The sequence below is a fragment of the Artemia sp. Qi Xiang Cuo genome, unplaced genomic scaffold (genome assembly GCF_049724085.1).
Source record: "Artemia sp. Qi Xiang Cuo unplaced genomic scaffold, ASM4972408v1 HiC_scaffold_22, whole genome shotgun sequence".
NCBI classification, from domain to species: domain Eukaryota; kingdom Metazoa; phylum Arthropoda; class Branchiopoda; order Anostraca; family Artemiidae; genus Artemia; species Artemia sp. Qi Xiang Cuo.
In genome coordinates, this window is record NW_028297431.1 from 1,017,681 (window position 1) to 1,042,507 (window position 24,827).

The window sequence follows — 24,827 nt, forward strand, 5'->3', positions numbered from 1 at the left end:
GTGTTTTCACCCAGTGTAATGAGCAAATAAATTGCAAGTCGCGGGCAATTACTTATTACAATCATTTTGTTAAAAGCGTCGGATGATTTGCCCCGAACCGCGCATTACACTCCCGGTCGAAGGCAGAAAACCAGGAGATCGGTACCTGACCTATGCTTCGCAGACCATTGGTGAGCATGCGAAAAAGTTTGTATCTCAGGAAATCGGCTGCGATTTAATTAAAATTTAATATAGGACCAAGATATATCAATTTAATCAATTCACACTAAAATAGGCTTTCAACCGCAAGCATATAGATTTTCACCAATTCCATTATTTTGTTTGTTTGTGCTTAATAATTTGTGGAAAAAAGGCCCTGGAATAGTCTTTAGAGAAAACAAGTTTATATCATTCTCCATTATAGTGGTAACAGGAAATAAAGCCAACAATTAACCAAGGGAAGAACCCCTTTTGAACAGAGCTTACTTAGCCATACATTATCTTTCTTTTTAAAGGAGAAGGAAAGTCTATCTAAGAGAAAAATATTTAGCCTATATGGCCACCCACGAAAATTAGAAATGACTCATTTATCACTTCTTGAGGGCAATATTAGCAACATTAGCTCTTCTATGTTTAAACATTTAGGGGAACCCTTAAGGACAAATCTTAGGATAATTATATCAACCCTAGGCAGCAAAAAGCCCCCACTTCAGACGGCATAATTGTCAAAATTATACTGCTCAGGTAAAAGCAGACGTAGTTGACTTTATTAAAAGCCATAAAATAAAATTCAAGAAGAATAACAAATAAGGTAAAGTTAATGGATTAATTTGGTAGTTGAAAGATAACCATACCCTCCATTTTGCCATCTCTCTTTCCAAATATGATGATCACTACCGGCTCAATTGCGTGGTTACAAACCAGGGCTATATGCCAAATTTTGTTGTTTTTTTTGAAAAATCGTAACACATTTTGAAGCCGTTTCCACTATCCCCCTCCCCTAATGTGCAAAATATACAGCCAAAATTATATATTTCCCATGTATTTTTTTTCTCTTTCTTGATTCCGTTAGCGTTGATCCAATTTACGGGTATGGGTTGAAACAAGAGTGACGCATGGGAAAATGCTTGAGAAATGTATAATTTGGGTAATATATTTGCACATTAGGGGTATTGGGGGGAAGTATGTAAGACGCACCTTCAAAATGTGCGAACTACAATTTTTCTGCATGTTATGAAATAAAAATTGTTTTATTAACATGTTTCTTTCTCTGAGAAAAATATATCATTGATTTTTAATTTAATATTCTTCCAAAATATAAACACGAAGGTCACCTATGTTCACGTCCCCCCCCAATAGGGCTAGATATATCCCAAAGCTAAATAGCCTACCCAAGTATACCAGGTTTTCTTTCCGAATTGGCTTTATTTGGCATTATGAACTGATTGTTGACGAGAAATAAGCACAAAAATAATGACAACGAGAAAAGCAGCAAGGTTTTGCATACAGTCTAGGGCTACATCTAGCCCGATTGGGGAGGGGGGTTGGAACGCAGTTAAAACGACATTGGTTGTTAAATCTGGAAAGAGGACGAAGAAGTGAATGGTAGGCTATTTATTATGCCATTTTCGCTAGGCTATTTGTTTCCCCTTTAAGGCTACATGATAAATTTGCCAACGCATATAGCCTATTTGTTTAATAAAGGTAGGCTATTCACCCTAAATACCACAAAAATACACATAGACTAACGTGTTTTGGACTGTCAAAAAACGCTTTTTGACAAAAACCACATTTATTAAAATAAATACAAATATAAACCAAGAATCATAGAACCCTTTAAAGTAAAATCAGTACGTCTCAACATTGAAATCCTTTAATTTCCACAAATAAAGAAATATTTTTGATCCACAGCCGAGAATCAGAAAATATCAGAAAACGAAAATGGTGTACACGTCAACGTGAATTCAGGAGACTGGGAGAGAAAAGCACGAGTAGGCCATGTGATTCCTATGGAGCAAGAAACCGGACTAACAAGCTTCAAAGCAAGAAGCTAAAACCACGTGTCAGGCGGCATTGTAAAGATAACTAGGATCAACGATTTCCAAATTTGCCTCCCATTTAGTTCTTTTTTGGGGGAGAGTAGATAGTATATAGTCAGGGGCACCCATGTGCGGATTTACCAGCGGCAAAGAAAATATTTAATTGACCACTTAGTATTTTACCTCCTCCTTCAATTTCGACTGCAAATTTGCAGTGATTATAGGCGAATGTAAAATGTAAAAATCTGACAAGTCTGGCTCATGTACGGTGACACCAATTCACGAAAATGTAGGGGAGGCACACTAGTGGGTGGGTCAATTTTAATGTTTTCAATTTTTTCAAAGAAATTACCCCCCAAAAAAATGATTCAACAAAAATGCCAAAATGTACTATTTAAAATCTAGGAGGGGAGAGCAAAAACATGAAGGGGATAAATGCTCCCTTCCCCTCCTCCCGATTGGCACCACTCCTTATCAAGCTTGGGTAAGTTCAATGGTCGCAATAAATGTAAAAAATAGTAGACGCGTTACATAGCCTATATGCAGAAACCATTGACTCGAGATGCTAGGTAAAACAAGCGGATGCAACAAGCCCACAAAGTGCGCTTATTGTATATATTCATCTTCACATAGAGGAGGGGGAGAGACGTTTCCTACTGGAGATGAAAAAAATAGTGGCAGATAAAAGGACTTCTATATTTTAACCTTTCCCCTAGGACAAACGCTTGTTTCGCTAAAAATTCCTTTCGAGTTGTAAATTTGAAATCGTCGTTGGACTGTCAGCAACCGCCTATAGTTTGACTTCTTCAGAGCGGAATTTCTGAAACAGATATTCATTCTGTTTTCCATTGGAAATGACCCGTCTTGGTTCAATAACGAAGGGAATAAGAATATGGTAATTTAAATAAGAAATCGGCGTTCTAGTTTCGTTCAAATCCATTTTGTGACATTTCTAGACAAATCGTTTGGAGACGGTTTCGGGCAGTGAATGGTAGAGTAGCAACGGCAAAAATGCAAGACACAAAATCACTGCCTTTTCCTCACAACAGTAGATATGGCACACATGACAAGTCTTATTAGAAGTGGTAACCCAGCTAAGGGCACTTGACTGTGGTAAAAGGAATAAAATATTTAAAAGTCGACCTTGTTTTAGTTTCGATTCTGGGTGACTCACATGCCTGGGTGCAATTTTTTTTTCCAGGAGTGATATATTGAACAGGTTCTACCTGTCTCAGGTTTTACAGCAAATCTCAACAAGTTCTGCCCTTCATGATGAAAGAGATCACAACTCAACCGGTTGCCATTTTCGGGCACTTTGTGCAGTGAAACAAAAATATTGGTCCTAAGAGGGCGAAAATGCTTTCGAGCCAAAATGATGAGCTTTAATGTGATTAAATAAAAAAAAAACAAGTTTTTTTAACTGAAAGTAAGGAACGACGTTAAAACTTAAAACGAACAGAAATTATTCCTTATATGAAAGGGGCTGTCCCCTCCTTAACGCCTCGCTCTTTACGCTAAAGTTTTTTATTCTTTAAAAAACTAGAGTTGTGAGAAAGTCAAACTTTAGCGTAAAGAGCGAGGCGATGAAGAAGGGACATTCCCTTTCATATATGGAATAATTTCTGTTCGTTTTAAGTTTTAAGGTCGTTCCTTACTTTCAGTTAAAAAAAACTTGTTTTTTTTATTTAATTTTTGAACGTTTTTGAATAAATGCAGGTTTTGATCTTGGCTCACCGTACAAGAATGATTAAAACAAAATTTGCATATTAATTTACTTTTATTTGGTTAAATGGCTTTCTCGAAACTTATTTAATTTTATTTACGAACGTTTTTATTAGTAATAAATATACATAACTTATGAATGAACTTACGTAACTAACTTCTATATTCATATATTTTTAATATGTTTATTAGGGGGCTCGCCCCCTATTCAATACCTTGCTCTTTAAGCTAAAGTTCGAATTTTGTTCCAATTCTTTAAAAATGACCGCTTAATCAAAAAGGCCGTTAATTAGAATAAATAGCTCTTATGAAAGTACTAAAAAGCTTTGGCTTAAAGAGCCAGGTATTGACTAGGGGGTAAACCCAATCATATATGTAATATTTTCTGTTCGTTTAAAGTTTTGATGTTGCTGCTGTCGCAGCTGAAAAACTTGTTTTTTATATTTAATTTCTGATCTTTTTTTAAATAATGCTGGGAAGTCCGGCGTCCCCTTCAGAGCAATGACCCTTCCCCCATGAAAACTTCCTTCATGGAAAGATCCTCCCACATAACCCCCGACCCCCCCCCCACTACCAGGTAAAATCTCCCCTGAAAACGTCTGTATACTTCCCAATAACCAATACTATATGTTAACATTGGATGAAGTTCGTAAATTTTAGCCCTCCCCCCGGGAACCTCGGGGGATTAAGTCACCCTAAAAGACATACTTATAATATTTTCCAACATGCTGAACAAAATGGCTATCTCAAAATTTTGATCGGGTGACTTTGGGAAAAAAATGAGCGTGGGAGGGGGCCTAGTTGCCCTCCATTTTTTTTGGTCACTTAAAAAGGGCACTAGAACTTTTAATTTCCCTTCCAATGAGCCCTCCCACGATATTCTAGGACCACTGGGTCGATACGATCACCCCTGGGAGAAAAAAAAAAGAACAAATAAACACGCATCCGTGATCTTTCTTCAGGCAAAAAATGGAAAATTCCACATTTTTGTATATAGGAGCTTGAAACCTCTACAGTAGGGTTCTCTGATACGCTGAATATGATGGTGTGATTTTACTTAAGGTTCTAATGAACCCCCCCCCCCACCACCAGGAAAAATCTCCCCTGAAAACGTCTGTATACTTCCCAATAATCAGTGCTATATGTTAACATTGGGTAAAGTTCATAACTTTCAGCCCTCTCTCCGGGAACTTTGGGGGATTAAGTCATCCTAAAAGACATACTTATAATCTTTTCGAACATGCTGAACAAAATGGCTATCTCAAAATATTTATCGGGTGACTTTGGAAAAAAAATGAGCGTGGGAGGGGGCCTAGTTGCCCTCCATTTTTTGTCATTTAAAAAGGGCACTAGAACTTTTAATTTCCATTCCAATGAGCCCTCCCACGATATTCTAGGACCACTGGGTCGATACGATCACCCCTGGAAAAAAAAAAAAAAAAAAAAAAAACACGCATCCGTGATCTTTCTATCTGCCAAAAAATGGAAAATTCCACATTTTTGTAAATAGGAGCTTGAAACCTCTACAGTAGGGTTCTCTGATACGCTGAATATGATGGTGTGATTTTCATTAAGGTTCTATAATTTTTAGGGGGTCTTTCCCCTTTTTTTCGAAAAACAGCCAAATTTTCTCAGGCGCGTAACTTTTGATGGGTAAAATTAAACTTGATCATACTTATATATTTGAAATCAAAATTAAAATCTGATTCTTTCGATGTATCTATTTGTATCAAAATACCGTTTTCTGGAGTTTCGGTTACCATTGAGCCGGGTCGCTCCTTACTCAGTTCGTTACCACGAACTGTTTGAAAAAAAATGGTCTTTTATACATAAGTTTTTCGAAAAAGAAATGGTTTAAATTGACACAAACGCGGGGAGGGTTAACTGCTAGCTAGACTTATTTTTAGATCGTTAACTTCTTTTGTAGTGTTAACAGCAATTATTTTCCAGACTAAGCAACCGTTTTTACAGCTTGGGAGATTGCTTTTTCAGTATCTCTGAACTTCACACTAGTTCAGACACATTGTACTGCACAATTTCGCAGCTATTACACATAAAGAGGTTTTTCTACTCCAACAAAGTCGACTAAAAACAATGGAATAAAAGCAAAAAAAGGTAATATAGCCCTGGTTTTATCTCGTTCCATCTTTATTGTAAGTTCGAAATTTTATTTCCCGTTTAATTACTTTTTCGTTTTTAGTTACATCCTTCTCTTTTTAATTATGATCCCAGGAAACGTGAAACCTTGGCAAATCAGTATGGGACATCATTTGATTTCTTTACTGATACATTGAACAGGATGTCCGAACACCATACTTCATGAGATAAATTTGATTTTTCTTCATCGTCACACACGGTGACTGGGCATCGGGAGAAGTAGTGTTGCCAAACGTTTAGTAAAAGTGAAAATGGCCCAGAGATGCCATTAATCAACCGAAAATGCACAAAAAGTGTGTTTTTTGAAAATCTTCGCTTTGAAAATGCACTTAATTGAAGAATTCAATGCAAAAACAGCTTTGAAAAGCACCCAAATAGCCTCCCATCTTAGAACACAGGGACGAAGACTACTTCAAAATAGTTCGATCACTGTCTCTTTCTACATTATTAAATAAATAAAACAAGTTTTTTAACTGGAAGTAAGGAGCGACATTAAAACTCAAAACGAACAGAGATTATTCCGTATATGAAAGAGGCGGTCCCCTCCTCAACGCCTCGCTCTTAACCCTAAAGTCTGACTCTGTCTCACAACTTCATTTTTAAAACAATAAAAAACTTTAGCGTAAAGAGCGAGGCGTTGAGGAGGGTACCGCCAGTAGTATAGCTATAACGATTACAACGGGGCAGGTACCCATATAGCTATAACGATTACAACGGGGCAGGTACCCATATAGCTATAACGATTACAAGCGCACAGTCCCCCCATATAGCTATAATGATACAAAGCAGAGTGTTCTCCCATATAGCTATAATGATAAGTAGCGGACAGTACTCCCGCCATACAAGCAGACAGTGTAATGACCTGATTCAACTACCGTGAAAATTCGTGCTGATCTCTGTTCAAAGTGCGTGATGTTTCCTTTGTTAGAAATTGTGAAATTCTTTCTGTAATTTAATTTGTTTAATTAATTTACATAAATTAATTTATTATTAATAAATTTCCATAATTACATTATCTTATCTAATTATTTTTTTTACATGTATTATTATTTAATTTACGATTTTTTACATTTTAATTGTCTTCTGGTTCATTCATTTGTAACTTTTGTTTGATGTAGGAATCGAACGTGAGACCCATAATTTTCTTAGGTAAAAGAAAGACACAATAATCGACTGAACCAACAAGCCATTGAGCATATTATGATTTTAGAAATACATCCAATGTATTATTTCTGGGACATTGCCCAACTGATGTTAAGCGTCACAATATCGTAACAGGTTCATTCCATTGAACTGGAAAAAGTTCAAGCACATTCGATTTATCAAATGGATTTTTGATAGGTGTTAAAAGTGACCTTGTTTCGGGGCATTTTTATGGCATCATCGTGAGAATATGCATACCACGATGATTTGAGATGCATACTAGACAAACAATTTCTTCTGATACTTGGGCCCCAAGTCCTACCCCTATCCCTCAACCCTATCCCTCGACCCTCCATCCAACACCCCCCTTCCAACCTCCCACCAAACCCCCCTCCCCCAATTTTTTTTAAACTTTTATTTAACTTTTTTTTAACTTTTTTTAAAACTTTTTTTTAACTTTTTTTTTAACTTTTTTTTATTTTTTTTTTAATTTTTTTTAACTTTTTTTAACTTTTTTTAAATTTTTTGTACTTTTTTAAACTTTTTTTTAACTTTTTTTAATTTTTTTAACTTTTTTTAACTTTTTTTTAACTTTTTTAACTTTTTTTTAAACTTTTCTTTAACTTTTTTTATGTTCATTGTACTGTCTGCTTGTACCAATGTTTACCTTGTCACAGTTACATTCTCATGATTTTTCAAAGTTCATTTTGAATTTCTTTCATTGACATGCAAGAGTTGGATTATTTCAGTAGTGTTTTGTTGTAGTTTACCTTAACACACTTACATTCTCTTGATTTTTCAAAGTTCATTTTGGATTTCTTTCGTTGAAATGCAAGAGTTGGAATATTTCAGTAGTGTTTTGTCTTGGTTTACCTTGTCACATTTACATTCTCTTTATTTTTCAAAGTTCATTTTGAATTTATTTCGTTGAAATGCAAGAGGTGGAATATTTCAGTAGTGTTTTGTTGTGCTTTACCATGTCACAGTTACATTCTCTTGATTTTTCAAAGTTCATTTTGAATTTCTTTCGTTGAAATGCAAGAGTTGTAATATTTCAGTAGTGTTATGTCATGGTTTACCATGTCACAGTTACATTCTCTAAATTTTTCAAAGTTCATTTTGAATTTCTTTCCTTTTGGATTTTTACATTCTCTTGATTTTTCAAAGTTCATTTTGAATTTCTTTCGTGAAATGCAAGAGTTGGAATATTTCAGTAGTGTTTTTGTCGTGGTTCATCATGTCAAAGTAACACTTTATTGATATTTGACAGTTAATTTTGAATTTGTTTTATGAATTGCAAATTGGAATATTTCAATAGTGTTTTATCGTGGGATACCTTAACGCAGCTACATTCTCTTGATTCTTAGAAGTTCATTTAGAATTTATTTCGATCAATTGAAAGAGTTGGAATATTTTAATAGTGTTTTGTCGTTGTTTACCTTGTCACAGCTACATTCTTTTGATTTTTCGAAGTTCATTTTGGATTTCTTTCGTTGAAATGCAAGAGTTGGAATATTTCAGTAGTATTTTGTTATGGTTTACCTTGTCACAGTTACATTCTTTTGATTTTTCAAAGCTCATTTTAAATTTCTTTTCTTGAAATGCAAGAGTTGGAATATTTCAGTGGTGTTTTGTCGTGGTTTACCTTGTCACAGTTACATTCTCTTGATTTTTCAAATTTCATTTTGGATTTCTTTCGCTGAAATGCAAGAGTTGGAATATTTCAGTAGTGTCTTGTTGTGCTTTACTTTGTCACTGTTCAAAACCACGTTTTATTGCTGGGGCAGAAAGGTGTCCTACCAGAATTGTGGCTACTGATTTATCTTTAATTTTAGGTGAAATTAGAAATAAATTTAAAGCATTTTGATCTGGAATAAAAAATTTTTCTAACTTTAAACCTTATTGGAGTGTTAATAACTCGTTACAAGTGATAGATTTTTAGGCGACTGTTTCAGCTAAAAAAGTCGAGGCAATTGATTTTTACACTTTGTATACAAATTCGTCACTAAATTTAGTATTAGAAAAATTGAAAACGGTGATAAAGAAATCTTTTATTTTGTATAATATCGGATTTTTGAAAGTTGATACTTTTAATAAAAAAGCCCGATGGACGAATTTCTTTAGAGGTACTATTAATTCAAGATGTTATAGCTTGGATATGATCTGCGATCTATTGGAATTTGTTCTATTTAATACATTTATAAGATTTAGTTGGAATTTATGTAAACAAACCGTAGGTACTCCTATGGGTGTGAATGCAAGTCCATTCATAGCAGACCTGTTTTTAAGTCAATTAGAATATGAATATATGATAAATAAAAATAGCCCAAGCAACGTAAAATATAACCTTTCAAATAATAAAAGATTTCTTGACGATCTCTTGGTAATAATTTGTGCAGAGTTTATTGAGATTTCAAAATATATTTATCCACAAGAGTTAATTCTTGAGCCTAGCTATGGGATGGGACACTCCGACCATTTCTTAGATTTAAATATTAATATTTCAAATAATAATAAATTAGTTTTTAAATTATATAATAAAACGGATGATTTTAATTTTGAAGTAATTAATTTTCCATATCTTGAAAGTAATATACATTCAAATATTACTTATTCGGCTTATTATTCCCAATTATTTAGGTATGCAAAAATATGCAGTAATTACACAGATTTTAAAAATAGACGTAAAAAGCTGAGCGAAAAACTGATCTTAAGAGGTTTTTCAGCCAAAAAATTAGTTGGCAATTCAAAAAATTTAGTTTCATGTATCATGAACTCTTAAGTAAATATACAAAAAATTATAAAGAAATACTGAAAGATATGTTAATATAATTTCTCGCAGTTTGAGTTTCTAGGGGTTTCAAACAAGCTTAAGGTTCTTTAAATTGGTAATTTGTTCCAGATACCAATAAAAGATACATCTGTACGTGTGTTCGTTTGTTCCAGAATTGTCTCTCAGTGACCTCTGGGAGTTGATTGTGGAAGCATTGAAACACTTTTTGTATGTAATTTCTAATAGCTTGACTAGTATGCATGTATTTCACAGGTTCGACCTGACATAGGGTTACCATATAGATCTTATGGTAGAGGCGCCACCGTGCTGGGTAAAGAATGTAAAGCCTCGAAACCGGTTAAGGCCGGTGGTCTTCTTCTGATGAGCCCTAAATGGAAGGTTTCACTTGGAAATATTTTGCTATATTTAAGGTGCTTTTGCGAGTAATTTTACAACGACGTACATTTACTGATGACAACTTTGTATGGATTTGGACTTTTCTATTTGGTTGATGGTTTGGGTATACTGTTTGGTCCTAGGTAGTTGGATGTATGTGTAAGGTGAGAGCCTCGTTCAAGTGCACATTTGTCTCAATTGCTGGATTAGGACGACAGTTTTTTTTTTTTTTTTTTTTTTTTTTTTTTTTTTTTTTTTTTTGCCAAGTAATTACCTCTTAAACATAATATATATATATATATATATATATATATATATATATATATATATATATATATATATATATATATATATATATATATATATATATATATATATATATATATATATATATATATATATATATATATATATATATATATATATATATATATATATATATATATATATATATATATATATATATATATATATATATATATATATATATATATATATATATATATATATATGCGATTGTCTGTAATTTATGAATACATAAAACACCAATCTGTCGGGTTTAATATACCAATTTAATGAAATGGATTTATTTAATTAAATTTTACCTGTGTTTCCTTTGAGAAAGGATTTTACTGATTTTAATTGTAGTTGATCCTGCAATTATTAGAATAAACAATAAAGGAAAATTTTAACTATGATCAATTATAAGGGTAGCCTACAATGTAAAATTTTGGGTAGGCAAATCCTTACAACAAAACTTCATTTTGTTTCCTAGAAACGCACAGACAAAAAACTTAAATAGAATAAGGAAAAAGTTTAAAAAATAAAACTACTAAATAGACAAAGAAACCAAATTAAACTGAGAAACAAGCACCCCAGGTGGAGAATTTCTCTTCTCCACAGCCTCATAACGATATGTAATAAGTTTAGATAATATATAACACTCAACTTGGCTTTGAATCAGAATTTATAATTTTTTAGAATCAGAGGCGTCAAGCGTAATGGCAGTCAAAAGGAATTTTGTAATATCGTATCCTAACAAACATACGTTCACCAAAATGGTGAACGTATGTGCATAAGAGTAAGGGACCTATATACCCGTTTCCTAAAAATATTTCTATGCTGGATACTAACTTCACTTTATTTATATTTGTCTATTAATTTTAATTCTAACTAAAATTTCGAGAAAAGGTAACGATAAGAAAAAACTAATTTTACTTTTGTGATTTTTTTTTTAATAAACAATTAACAGAAGTTAACAAATTAAGAAAAAGAATATAATCACAAAAGATAAATAAAAGGTGAATATTATCGCTCTCAAATAATACCTTCATTTTGGCAATCAGATAGACTAGTCCCAGGAAAGTCAAGGTTCAATTGTGTCAAAATGGTTGGTGAAATGCAATCCTGTTTAACTGGCAACTCAGAGTATTTAAAATGGTTAAGGTCGTCATCATTTGTTGGCTTTTTACCTTCTTCTAATTCTGAAAAAAAATTGCACAAAATATAAACGATATTGTTATAACATTAGCCGTTCCTGGCATACTGCAGATACAGGATTTTGATAACAAATCTATTCACATAATATATTTGGATTTAGAACAGTTCAGCTTCTCCCTTGGTACTGCCTGAAATTTTCAACTAAATACCTTTAGCCGTTATTGATACACATAGTATCATCTGACCTAGTGCAATATCTCCATCATCATTGCCTCAAAGCTTCAAATTAGAAACCTTAGCTATTCCTGAGAAGTTGTAGATACGCCAATTTGACAAGTTGGGTACACATGCTTTTTCTTAATTAGTACACCATTTCTTTCAAGCTTCAACTTAAAAACCTTTGCAGCCTAATGGTTCATTTTTTGGCTAGTTCAACACCCCCTTAAAATTCACCAAAAGTGTAGACTGGATGCCCTTAGCCATTCTTGAAATATAGCTGTTATCAATTCGACAACAAGGTGTCTTTCAATTTAGTAAAAGATTCAAACATCAGTATAAATCTATCTTTCAATCAGTGCAGACAGAAAAATAGCCTTTTTTCTGGTTTCTAAACAAAACCTGTGTGACAAGTGTTTATGAACTTATTTTACAATCTTTCTCAATCACTCGATGAAAGAAAGTCGCTTGTATTGAATATATCGAAACTTGTCTGACAATTTTTTGCAAAAAGAATTAGAAATTTTATTTAACCGTCAAACAGTGGATACATAGGTGTTATATATGGGAGAAAGGGTTCATGGTAAAAATTTAGAATTGTGGCACCTGATAAGGAGGCATGTTAAGAAAACAATTCTTACTTTAAAATATGTATAATGATCCTAGTTAACGTATTATCCAAGGGGAGAACCTTTATCATCAAGTCTTTCCTCTAAAAATCCTTCTTTTTCCAGCTTAAAAGAAAAGTTTCCAAAAACCACCACGCTGAGATTGAATTGAATTGAAATGGATGGTTCCTCCTCTCTTCCTGCAAGGACTCAGGAGGCTTCTTGTAGTCACTATACTACTTGGTTTATATAAGATGTATCCGATTAATATCCTTTATAAACTTTCATATCAACTTGAGTCCATCAGCACAATCATTGTTCAAGCCCGCTCCACTTAGTATGTCGCTACTCTGTCGAATTCTTTTTTCTCTACTAAACTGTCTAATATTCTTCCTCCTGTCTTCTGTTCCAGTACATTCGAATAACAGATGTTCTACCGTTTCCTCATTTCCACAAAGTGCACATCTCGGATCTTCCTTATAGAAACGGGCTCTATATTTCTGATTTCCTGCATGACCTGACCTCAGTCTGAATATCACCATGGCTTCATACTTACTTGGCGGTCCATATATTTTCTTTTCAAATTGCCTTTCTTTCTTTTGTATAACTAACATATTTGTTGAGAACGCACGGCTGTCCTCGAATGTCTTTATTCTCAATTTCTTTATCACTTCTCCAATTTGATTAACCATCTTGGGCGTGATATCTCAAAATGTTTCCCATCTTCTGTGGAAGCTTGTTTTACTGCAGTGTCAGACCTTTCATTTCCATTAATGTTTGCATACCCTGGTACCCAATCCAATGTAATGGTTACTCCCTTTTACAGTACTTTCTCTAATTCCTCATCACAAAAGATCACTTCAGGAGCTACTTTATTTGCTAGATAAATATTCTTGATTGCCTACAAACAACTTGTTGAATCCGAAAAAATTATATATTTTTCACCTGTGGTTCCCAAATCTATTATGCAATCCGAACAGATCTCACTGCATTGGCTATTGCAACTACTTTTGCCTGAAAAACTGCAGTTGCATCACTTAGTTTCATCAGTTTAACTATATTCTTGAAGGGAATTACAAAAGCAGCCCCCACTCTATTATCCACTTTGGATGCATCTGTGAAGATATCCAGAGTGTCAAGATATTGTACTTCTTTTCTCGTCTGGAGTAATTGATCATAATCTAGATTATCACACTTTTCAAATTCAGTATTGCACTGGTATGGTATGGATTTCCATTGAGGAGCAATTAACATGTTGAACATTCCCAACATTGATGTTAACTGACAATCCATTTGAAACTCTTCAATTCTCTTTTTTGCCCTCACAATAAGGAATAGTTTCTTCCATGAATATCACAACCGTCCCTCTTTTAGCAGTTTTGACTTAATTGGATTCAACCGGTCAGATATCCATGTCTTCCGTAAAAACTTTAATGTTGCTATGTCTCTCCTGCTACCTAGCTTCTCAATCCCACTTTCTGATTTAAGAAAGCTTCGTGGAGTTGTCTTTCTTGCTCCAAAAGCTGTCCTTAAAGTACTGTATTGAATAGTTTTCAGTTCCTCTAGCAAGGACTTAGACGCTGACACATCAATTATTCCTTCATATTCTAATTTTTCTCTTATGTATTTTATATAAAATTCCTTAAAAAAATCGGGCTTAGGGCCAAAATTAGCTCCACACAACACTTTCATAAAATTTAATCTTTTAGAACATGTTTTCTTTAATTGTCTCACATGAACCTTAAACGTCAGCTTTCTATCAATGGAAATTCCAAGCCATTTAAATTGGTTCACGGATTCAATTTTTTTCCCATTTAAAAAAAGACAAAGAGCAGAATACTTTTTTGTTCGCATGATTACCTTTGCTTTGGTTTTCTCTACCGAAAACTTCACACGATTCTCCATAGCCCACGTTTCCATCAACTTTATTTTCTCCTGGGCCACTCGTTGCCCCTCCTCAACACTGTCACACACTATCCACATTGCATTATCATCAGCGAAAATCCCAGCTCTATCCTCTCCTGTATCCAGTGGTATATCAAATTTACTTATATTGTAATAATCTGGCCCCAATGAGGAGCCTTGTGGTACGCCACGTTTTCTCAGGACCTTTCTTTCAGAATATGCTTTACCCACTTTTACTGTCACTTCTCGTTCACGTAAATAATCATAAGAAAATCTTAATAAACGTCCTCTAACTTTTGCTGCAATCACTCCTTCTAGTATATGTCGATGAACCACACTATCAAAAGCACTAATCACATCAAATAAAACTGATAAACAGATTTTCATATTTTCCAAACAATATACTGCATCATTTACAAATATTTGCAACACTTCTATAGTAGATCGGTTCTTTCTAAACCCATATTGAACATTTTTCAAAGTGTTTATTCTTTCCACTTTCCATGTAAGCCTCTCCTTAACTATTCTTTCATAAGATTTTCCGAACACAGGAAGTAGAGTAATCATCCTAAAGTTTACCATTTTTGGATTATCTTTGCGTTGTTTAGGAGTTAGAGTTAGTACCTCATCCTTCCATATTTATGGTAATATTCCGTCTTCCCAGACTTTGTTAGTAATTTCTAACAATGTTTTTATCCATTTGTCACTTAAATGTTTGACATACTGTGGGTAAATCATGTCTAAACCTGATTGTGTTAATGGTAATTTTTAAATCCCATTCTTTAATTCCTCTACCGTAAAATATCTGTTAAAATCCATATCATTTTCTATATTAGAGTCTTATTACCTTAGCAATGTGGGTTTCTCATCATCTTTAAAATCGTCTGGTCTTCCAATCACTGACTCTACACAATCTACTGCTTTATTCGCGTTTTCTGGTTCTTCCACTAACTCCGCTCCGTAAACAGTCAAGGGTGGGCTATCATTATCATCTGTCTTTCCTGTAATCAGTTTTTTTACTGTTTTTTACACTCTACTTGCAGGCTGTCTAAAATCCGACTTTTCCACGAATTCTTGATACAAAATTTTCTTTGCTTCTACTGTTTGGCGCCGAAAGACTGCATACCTTCTTTGACACATTAAAAATATTTCAAAGTTTGGAAGCTGATTGTACCTTCTTCTTGCCTCTATTAGATTTTACTTTGCTACAGTACAGTCACTGTTCCACCAAACACTCAGTTTGCGGTGAATAGGACCTCTTTTACTTTTTGGAGCAAGTTCTTGTGCTATTTCTAAGAGTGAATTTTGAAATACATCTATCTTTTCATCGACATCTTCACAACCATTCACCTGTGACTGAACGTCTGTTTCTTGTAATTTATTCGTAAAATCTTCCCAGTTAATCTTCTTTAAATTCACTTTGCTAGTTTCTTCATGATTTTTGCATACACTATTATCTTTAGAAATCTCTACCATAATGGGAAAATGATCACTATATAGAGTGGAGTCCATGTCACTTGTTAGTGATACTTTTGGTGCCAATGAAGCTGATCCTCTGGCCAAGTCTATGGTCACTTATCTTCATGTTCTGTTATTGATTCTAGTTGGTCTATCCTTGGGAGTAAATAGGCATATATCTGAGTTTTTCATTAAAAATTCAATGATTGTTCTCCCATTTCTATTATCACTTCCGTATCCACACCAAAGACCATTGTGTGCATTTAAATCACCTATAATTATTAGTTTCTCTCCTCCAGGCACTGTTTCTATAATTTTTTCTAGACCTCGATCACTTAAAAGTAAATTACCTTCTTGGATATAAATATTGAATATATTCAGCTTTAATTTGCTTTTAAGATGTATTTTGCATACAACAACCTCCATATGATAATCCTCCTGTATTGACAAATCATTTGGGATGTGGTTGATTTCCTTGTTAATACCAATAATCACCCCACCTCTCTCTTTATTTTATCTATCTATTCTCACTACATTATAGTCTCTGAATGATGGATTTATATATGGGTTCAAATAAGTTTCTTGAATGCAAAACACGTCAATATTATTCTTAATACAATAGTCTAGTACTAAATCATTATTCACTTTAACTAATGGTCGTGCATCCCAAGACATAATTTTTATGGATGATTTAACAGTCATTTATTTACACATTGATTCAAAATAAGGCTGTTGTTCATTTACATGGTTCCCAAACTTTCAATAAAATTACAGAGTTTATCCACTTTTTCCCTGATAGGCAAGTTCTCTATGCTTAAAATTTCTGGTGACAACACTAGACCAATCACAATCTTGTTTATAATACTACTCACTATTCTTTGCTGCATCTGACCAGTTTCATTATCCCTAAGGGATACGTTGATTTTTACTTCTTCTTTATATGCCTGTTTGTTAGTGACTTCAGCATATGACCTGTAAACTATTTCAGCTCTTCTAAAACTCATTTGATGTCTTTCAGCAACTTTTAAAATTTCGGTATTCTTTTGTCTGACACTACATTGCATTGAAGTTGATGGGTGGTTACCATAGCAATTGATACATTTATTTAAATATGTTCTATCTTGTATATTGTTGTTCTTCATTTGACACTGTCCAGATGTATGCCTGCCAGCACGTCGTAGGCACATTTCTTCTTTTGCTGGGTAATAATTCTTTACATGTCCATACCTTTGGCACTTATAACATTGAAGCAATTGTTTTTTATATTCATATACAATTCGTCTTCTTCTCCCCATCCATACAAAAGGAGGAAGCGAACTATTTTCAAATGTTAGCAATATTACAAGACTGTCTTCTATTTATATAATCTCTCTATTAAATCTTTTTTGACTTTTGTCCCCAATTATTGCACTTGGGCTATCTATACTATCTAAAATATCATCCTCTGGAACTTCAAGGGGTACCCCCTTTATTATCCCTCAAAAGGTCTCCACTTTTCTCTTGGCCTGTAGTGGCAAGCCACACATTTGACTTTGCTTCAAAATTTTCTCATCTGCTCTGTCATTTTTCACAAAAATAAATATTTTCCTTATTTCAGCCAAAACTTCGAACTCAAACTTGTTTTCTTTTAATAGTTCTTTCATGCACTTTGAGAGTCTGAAATATTCTGTGAATCTTTTTTATTTATCGTCCTCCTTTACTTCAATGATCATGCCGATCTTGAAAAGCTGTTCTACTGGAATTTCAAATTCTTTGTTGATATTTAATGTTGTTGACACACACTGTCTCCGTTTTGACTCAATATTTATCTCTTTTAGTCAAACTTTTGGAGCCTGGGACGAGACTCCACCATTATTCGCTGATTTATACTTTTTCGTTTGAGGTTGTTGACGCTCCACCTTTATAGCTCTTCTTTTTGTAGCTGATTTGTCTATTTCAGTGTTCACACCTTCTGCAATATAGGGGTTAACACAATCAAACATGTCTATTTCCTGTTCATTATACGCTTCTCTGCTACTTTATAAAGGTGGGTACTCCTGATCAAACAATGGACTATATCTATTTTGCGTGGGTACCATTGGTACATAGGATGATACACTGGGTAAACACATGTTATTAGGGCTATTAGATTGGATTGGTATAAACATTTGCCCATACTGGTTAACTACAGGCATTGTTGTTAGTCCTTGCATATTTTGGTAGCCATAAGGGATTTGGACCGGAGCCCCTGATGGCTCCATTATTGTCTACTTTCCTCTTCTTGCAACAAATATTCTTCAAGTCTTTCCAAATTGACAATATTGTATCTCCTTCCACACTACAGCTCTAGTCTGTCCTTCTATATTCTGTTGCGATTGAATTGGATAACTTTAAAATGTCTCAAATTCACAATTAGTAATTTACTTTAATCTTTTCTTCCACCATATTCTTCACCACCACGCTGAGATTCAGTGACTAAGTCTTTTGAAATTGCCGCTATAAATTGCCGCCAAATAAGTTGTTTTATTTATAGCGTTCATGCCGGTCCATAGCGTTAATATTTTTATTTTAACCTTGCGCCACTGCTCATTAAAAAAAGTATTAAAAAGACCGGCATGACTGCTATCTATAAAACAACTCATTTGGCGGCAATTTATAGCGGCAATTTCGAAAGACTCAAGCATTGAATCTCAGCGTGGTGGTTTTAGGATACTTTTTCTCTTAAGCTGGAAAAAGAAGAATTTTTAGAGGAAAGACTTGACAAACCTGTTTTTACCCCATATTCAGTGCAGTGAAAACTAAGTCGCCATAAAATGTACCAATAAACTTGTAAAATACATGAAAAGGGTAAAGTGCCAATTTTACATGAATCCATAAAATGCCCAATTTTATCATTCATAACACTAGTTTCAAAACTAATTAATATACCTTCATTATTGCCATTGATTATGTTAGTTTCATTAAAATCAGGATCTACCTTCAACTCTGTAGAAACACACGAGAGAAACTTCATTAAAGCATCTTCAAATTCCGGTTGCAAAACTGAATTTGGGTTAAATAAACTAACATTTTCAGCTGTCATTTTCCTTCAAATTCTAAAATAAAAGACAAACATTAATCACTGAGGAATTCTCTAAAATAGCCTAATACACAATCAGACAACCAAAAAAGGGTCACAATTCCAGTATAAAGGGTCTAAAAATAAGCATGTTATGAAAAATCAGGAATACTTAATAATCGTGCAATTATTTGTTATCCTGTGGCTTGCGCCCCGCACCCCCCCCCCCTCCAAAAAAAAATGTTGTCTATTTAAAAAAAACAATAAACAAACTGCAAATGGTTGCTTAAAAAAAGTACTAAAAAAGTCCTTAATTTTTGGAAAATCCCCTTCTTTTACTTCCACGTCAATAAAAACATTCCTGTAGACAAAATTAAAGGTCACAAAATTAACGGTCACTACTTCTCCATTTATAGATAAAACATTGATGTTTTTGACAACAAGGTCATTCAAAAGCAGAAAAAAAGCGGATACTAATGTAAATTAATAAATAAATCTTAAAACGAGTAAAACTTAAATTGAATATGCAAATCAAGCTTGAAACGAACAAAAATCACTACAAACAAGAGTTTGGGTATGGGCTCCTTCTCTCACTGTAAAAGTTTAAAACCTAATTCGTCATTGGCGCTTTACTGAAAACCAATTCTATAATTTATTACGTTAATTACTTGGCTAAAAAAAATAAAAAAAAAAAAAAAAAAGTGTCTTCCTACTTTATTAACTGAAATTAATGAGCACTTGAACAAGGTCTAGACCCTACACAACCATCCAGTTCCCCAGGACAAAACAGTATATCCAATCCGACAATCTGAAAATCAAGTCCAAATTGGAGCAAAATCAACATCAATAAGTATACGTCAATATTCCGAAACCAAGCTATAGCATCTTAAATCTACAAAAACTTTATATTCCCAAGGTGATCACAACATATCGGGGCTCATCAGATGAAAACTCATTGCTTAAATGGGTTTCGGCGCTTAAATTTCATTACCCAGGCAAAATGAGCGCGCCATGCCATAATCTGGCATACCCCTATATAGTGACACCTATGGAATAATCATAAACAAAATCCAAAATATCACAAAAATATAAAAATATATACCCCAGAAAATTTTTTTCAAGCATCCTTAACTCACCTTCAATTAACACTGAGAGCCAAACCTTCAGACTTTTTAAATACAAATAGTTACATAGCACTAGCCATCCCCCCGGAACAATTTCACTTTCACTCAAATTCTAAGAATTAAATTCAAAATATCATACTTTAATCTTTACCACATATGTGGCAACCAACCCTAAACTACCGGGAAAATAAACCAGATTCCTTCAACAGGTTACCGTAAAATATCATTCAAGATATCTTGATAACTTTTATTGTACTTATGTAAAATCTGAATATACTGAAAACAAAGCTTTTTAAATTGCGAAGCAAGTTTATTGGCGGAAAAACCACTTACAATTAGCTTATTGCTAAGTAACATACAAATGTTTCTAAAATCGGTGTAATTAGTACAAATTCTTAGATATCTAAATAGTTGGGAAAAATACGATGAATATGTTATATTCGAATGAATATTAATTTTTGGAAATGGAAAATTAACTATTTCAAAATTAAAATCGTGTTTTATTATATATTTTAAAAATTAATGTATTATTAGGTGCCACATTAATCTCTAAATCTAGAAAATGGTCATATTTGCCATTCCCATTACTGGATTCCAGCTTTAACTCTGGTGGATATATTTTACTTGAAATCTCTAAGAAATCTGAACAATTTATCACTAGAAAGTCATCTTAATATCTTTAACTATTTGAGAGCAAATACTTTATGTTACTTGGATTCCTTTTATTAATCGTATAATCATATCCTAAATAATTTAAAACAAGTCCACTATAACTGGACTGGCATTACCCCCCAAAGGAATTCCAATACTTTGATTATACAGATTACCATTAAATTTTATAAGTATTAAATAGGACAAATTCTAGTACTATAACATATCTAGGCTATAACATCTTGAACTAGTGGTACTATAAAAATAATTAGTCCATCTCGCCTTCTTATTATACGTATCAATTTTTAAAAACGGCAAATTAGACAAAAGAAAAGCTTTCTTAATAATATTTTTTAAATTTATAAATACTAAATTAATGGGTAAATTTGTATATAATGTAGTGAAATCAAACGAGTCCACTTTTTTGGCTGAAACTAAAGCAAGAGAGTCTATTACTTGCAGCGAATTATTAACGCTCCAGTATGGATTAAACTTTGAAAATTTTTTAATTCCCGAGCAATATGCCTTAAATTTATTTTTGATTTCTCCTAAAATACAGGACAGGTCAGTAGCCGCAACTCTGGTCGGGCATCTTGCTGCACCCGCAATAAAGCGTGGTGTCGGGGGATTTTTATGAAATTTTGCCGTCCAATATAAAAACGGAAAATTTTTATCACTATCATTAACCTTAATATTAAACTTTTTAAAAAGTGAATCCTCTATTCCAATCAATAGACTATTATTAACATCTTGAACCTTTTTATAAGTATTTGTTGTACTAAGCTCCTTTGTTAAAATATCACAATATAGCTTCTGACAAATTATTGCAAAATTATTATTCGCTTTATCAATGGGTACAATTACAAAATCCGTCTTTATATTATCAATCGCGTGTTTTATCTTAGAATTATAAAAAAATACATCATCATCATGTTTATTTATCCTTTTATATATCTTATTTCTAAGATTATTAATAATTATATTTTTCCCATTCTGAAAACTATTTTTATTAATTTTCTCTTTTTTGCACTAATTATCGATAAATATTTCTAGATTATTATTTAGCCCAAGGTGGTCATATAAACTTCAGAGGATGCTCATTTGATTGTAAATTGAAAATTCTAGTTCACTCTTTAAGAACAATAGGGGATCGGAGGGCAACTAACCCCCCAAGACCTTTTTTCTCAAACCTAACCAGAGCCCTGAGGCAAGTGTGTTCTGCTATACCCCGAGGGCTTATAAGTTTTTATGGAAGAGTTGGTCGTATAAACTTCGGAGGGAGCTCATACGATTGGAAATTAAAAGTTCTAGTGCCCTTTTTAAGAGTAGACAGTCCTCAGAGGGCCTCTGACCCCCCCCCTCCCCCGCCTCTCACGCAAAACATATTTTCCCAAAATGCATTCAATCAAAAAATTTAGAAGGGTTGTAACTTATGCCCCGGGGCACACAAGGCTTTTACTTAACATTTAAAGTCTCAGAGTCTCAGACGAGACTCAAATCAGTAAAAATTGAAAGTGCTAGTTACCTTTAGAAGGCATTAATTTAAAAAAAAAAATTCCGAAAAAGAAGTTTTTCAAAGAAAAGTAAAGGCCATTTTAAACTTGAGATCAGCAGATACAAATACAACGTTTTAAGCTTGATTTGCATATTCAATTTAAGCATTACTCGCTTTAACATTTATCTATTTATTTATATTATTACTTATTGTATGTTTTTGCTATGATTGTTTATTTAATTTCTGTTTGTTTTGGGTTTCATTTATTCTTTAATAGTAATATTAAAAAGGGCACTAGCCATTTCAATTTCCAATCGAATGAGCGCTTTTTGAAGTTTCTACGACAACACGTTATGTAAAAACCTTGTATGCCCCCTGGGCATAATTTAAAACCCTTGCTCTGAGGGCTGTGGGGGGTAGTCATCCTCAAAGACCTAATTTCCAGAACTTAAAACTACGTTGAATAAAATGGCTATCTCACAATTTTGATTAGATGTGTCTGGGGAAAAGGTGGGCATGAAAGGCGGTTTAGTTGCCCTCTAATCACTTTGTACTATTTAAAAGGGCACTAGCCCTTTGAATTTCCAATCGAATGAGCCTTTTTTAAAGTTTCTATGACAACGCCTTCTATAAAAAACCTTATATGCCCCCAGGGAATAACTTACAATCCTTGCTCTAAGGGGGACTGCCCTAAAAACATAATATCTATTTGGAAATCAACTACGCTGTACAAAAAGGCTATCCCAAAATTGTGATTGGATGTGTTTTGGGAAATGGTGGGCGTGGACGGGGTGTTAGTCTACTTCCAATTACTTTCGACTAATAAAAAAGGCACAAGCCACTCCAATTTCCAATTGAATGAGCGCTTTTCGAAGCCTCTACGACAACTTCTTCGCTACGAAGTGCCCTGCTCTAAAGGAAAAAATTAATAAATAATAAATTGTGCCAACATCGTTCTTATATGCCCCCAGGGCATAACTTAAAACCCTTGCCCTGAGGACTGCGGGGGATTTTATCCTCCTCTTTACTTAGTCCCCGTTTCTTGTCTCGTTCTCAAGTGTCCCCGTTCTTTACTTAGGTAGCGCCATCGCACTGCCTATGATTTATGCAACAACTGTCTATATATACTTTATAAGCCCCCAGGGCATAACTTAAAACCCTTGCACTGAGGGATCTGAGGGGGTTATCATCCTAAAAGACCTAATTTCCAGAACGTTCAACTTCGTGGAACAAAATGAATATCTCAAAATTTTGATTGGATGTGTGTTGGAAAATGATGGGCGTGAGAGGGGCGTTAGTCACTCTCCAATCACTTTCAACTATTAAAAAGGGCACTATCCCTTTCAATTTCCAATTGAATGAGCTCTTTTGAAGTATCTACGACAGCACTATCAATAAAAACTTTATATGCCCCAGGGCATAACTAACAACCCTTGCACTGAGGGCTCTGAGAGGGTTATCATCCTAAAATACCTAATTTCCAGAACTTTTAACTACGTTGAACAAAATGGATATCTCATAATTTTAATTCGATGTGTTTGGGAAAAAGATGGGCGTGAGAGGGGCGTTAGTCGCTATCCAATCATTTTCAACTATTAAAAAAGGCACTATCCCCTTCAATTTATGAATGAGCTCTCTTGAAGTTTCTACGACAAAGCCTTCAATAAAAATTTTATATTCCCCCAAGGCATAACTTACAACCGTTGCCCTAAGGGCGAGGGGGGGAGGGATTGTCATCCTTAAAGGCCTAATTTCTAAAACTTTCAACTACGTTGAACGACATGACTATCTAAAAATTTTGATTGGAAGTGTTTGGGGAAAAGGTGGGCGTGAGAGGGGGGTAGTTGCCCTGAAATCACTTTCGACTATTAAACAGGGTACTAGCCCTTTGAATTTCAAATCGAAGGAACCATTTTTCAAGTCTACGAAAAAGATTTCAATAAAAACATTATATGCCCCTGTGCATAACTTATAATCCTTGTCCTGAGGGTTGTGGGGGAGTTTCCTCCCCAAAAACATATTTTCTATCTGGAAATCAACTACGCTGAACAAAATGGCTATCTCAAAATTTTGATTTGATGTGTTTGGGGAAAGGCTTGGCGTGGGGGGGGGGGCTAGATGCCCTCTAATCACTTTTGACTATGAAAAAGGGCACGAGCTCTTTTAATTTCCAATTGAATGAGCCTGTTTTGAAGTTTCTACGACAACGCCTTCTATAAAAACCTTTTATGCCCCCAGGGCATAGTTTAAAACCCTTGCCCTGAGGGTTACGGGGGAGTTTCTTCCTCAGAAATATATTTTCAATCTGGAAATCAGCTACGCTGAACAAATGACTATCTAAAAATTGTGATAGGATGTATTTGGGGGAATGATGGGAACGAGCTATATATATATATATATATATAAGCTATATATGGAACGAGGTATATACGAAAATTTTGCACCATCAATCAGTGTTTCCACTTCTCCCGATTTTTCGGGAGATCTACCGAATTTATAATCAATCTCCCGACAAAAAAAAGAAGATACCGAATCTCCCGAAAATCTCCCGAAAACATAATCCCCGGAACATTTTACTTTTTGGTCATTCTTTTCTATTTTTTTTACCTGTCCGTTGCCTGTGGTCTTTTAGGGACTATTTCTAACGTCCCAGGTAATTGAGGTACTGCGACTTGAATTTATTG

The 24,827-nt window shown here is 34.0% G+C and overlaps 1 protein-coding gene and 1 pseudogene across 1 annotated transcript in view; both read right to left on the reverse strand.

Annotated features, from left to right (window-relative positions):
• The window catches only part of LOC148939029 (thyrotroph embryonic factor-like), a 67,858-nt gene extending 48,876 nt beyond the window's left edge, over positions 1-18,982 (reverse strand). Inside the window, exons 1-2 of the mRNA XM_089107287.1 lie at positions 18,744-18,982; positions 11,538-11,693 (exon numbers count right to left, since the gene is read on the reverse strand). Of these exons, the coding sequence (XP_088963413.1) occupies positions 11,538-11,693; positions 18,744-18,897 (310 nt within the window). The 5' untranslated portion in view covers positions 18,898-18,982. The remainder of the gene's footprint in view (positions 1-11,537; positions 11,694-18,743) is intronic.
• On the reverse strand, positions 12,719-14,165 carry LOC148939030 (uncharacterized; annotated as a pseudogene).
• Positions 18,983-24,827: the final 5,845 nt, after the last annotated feature.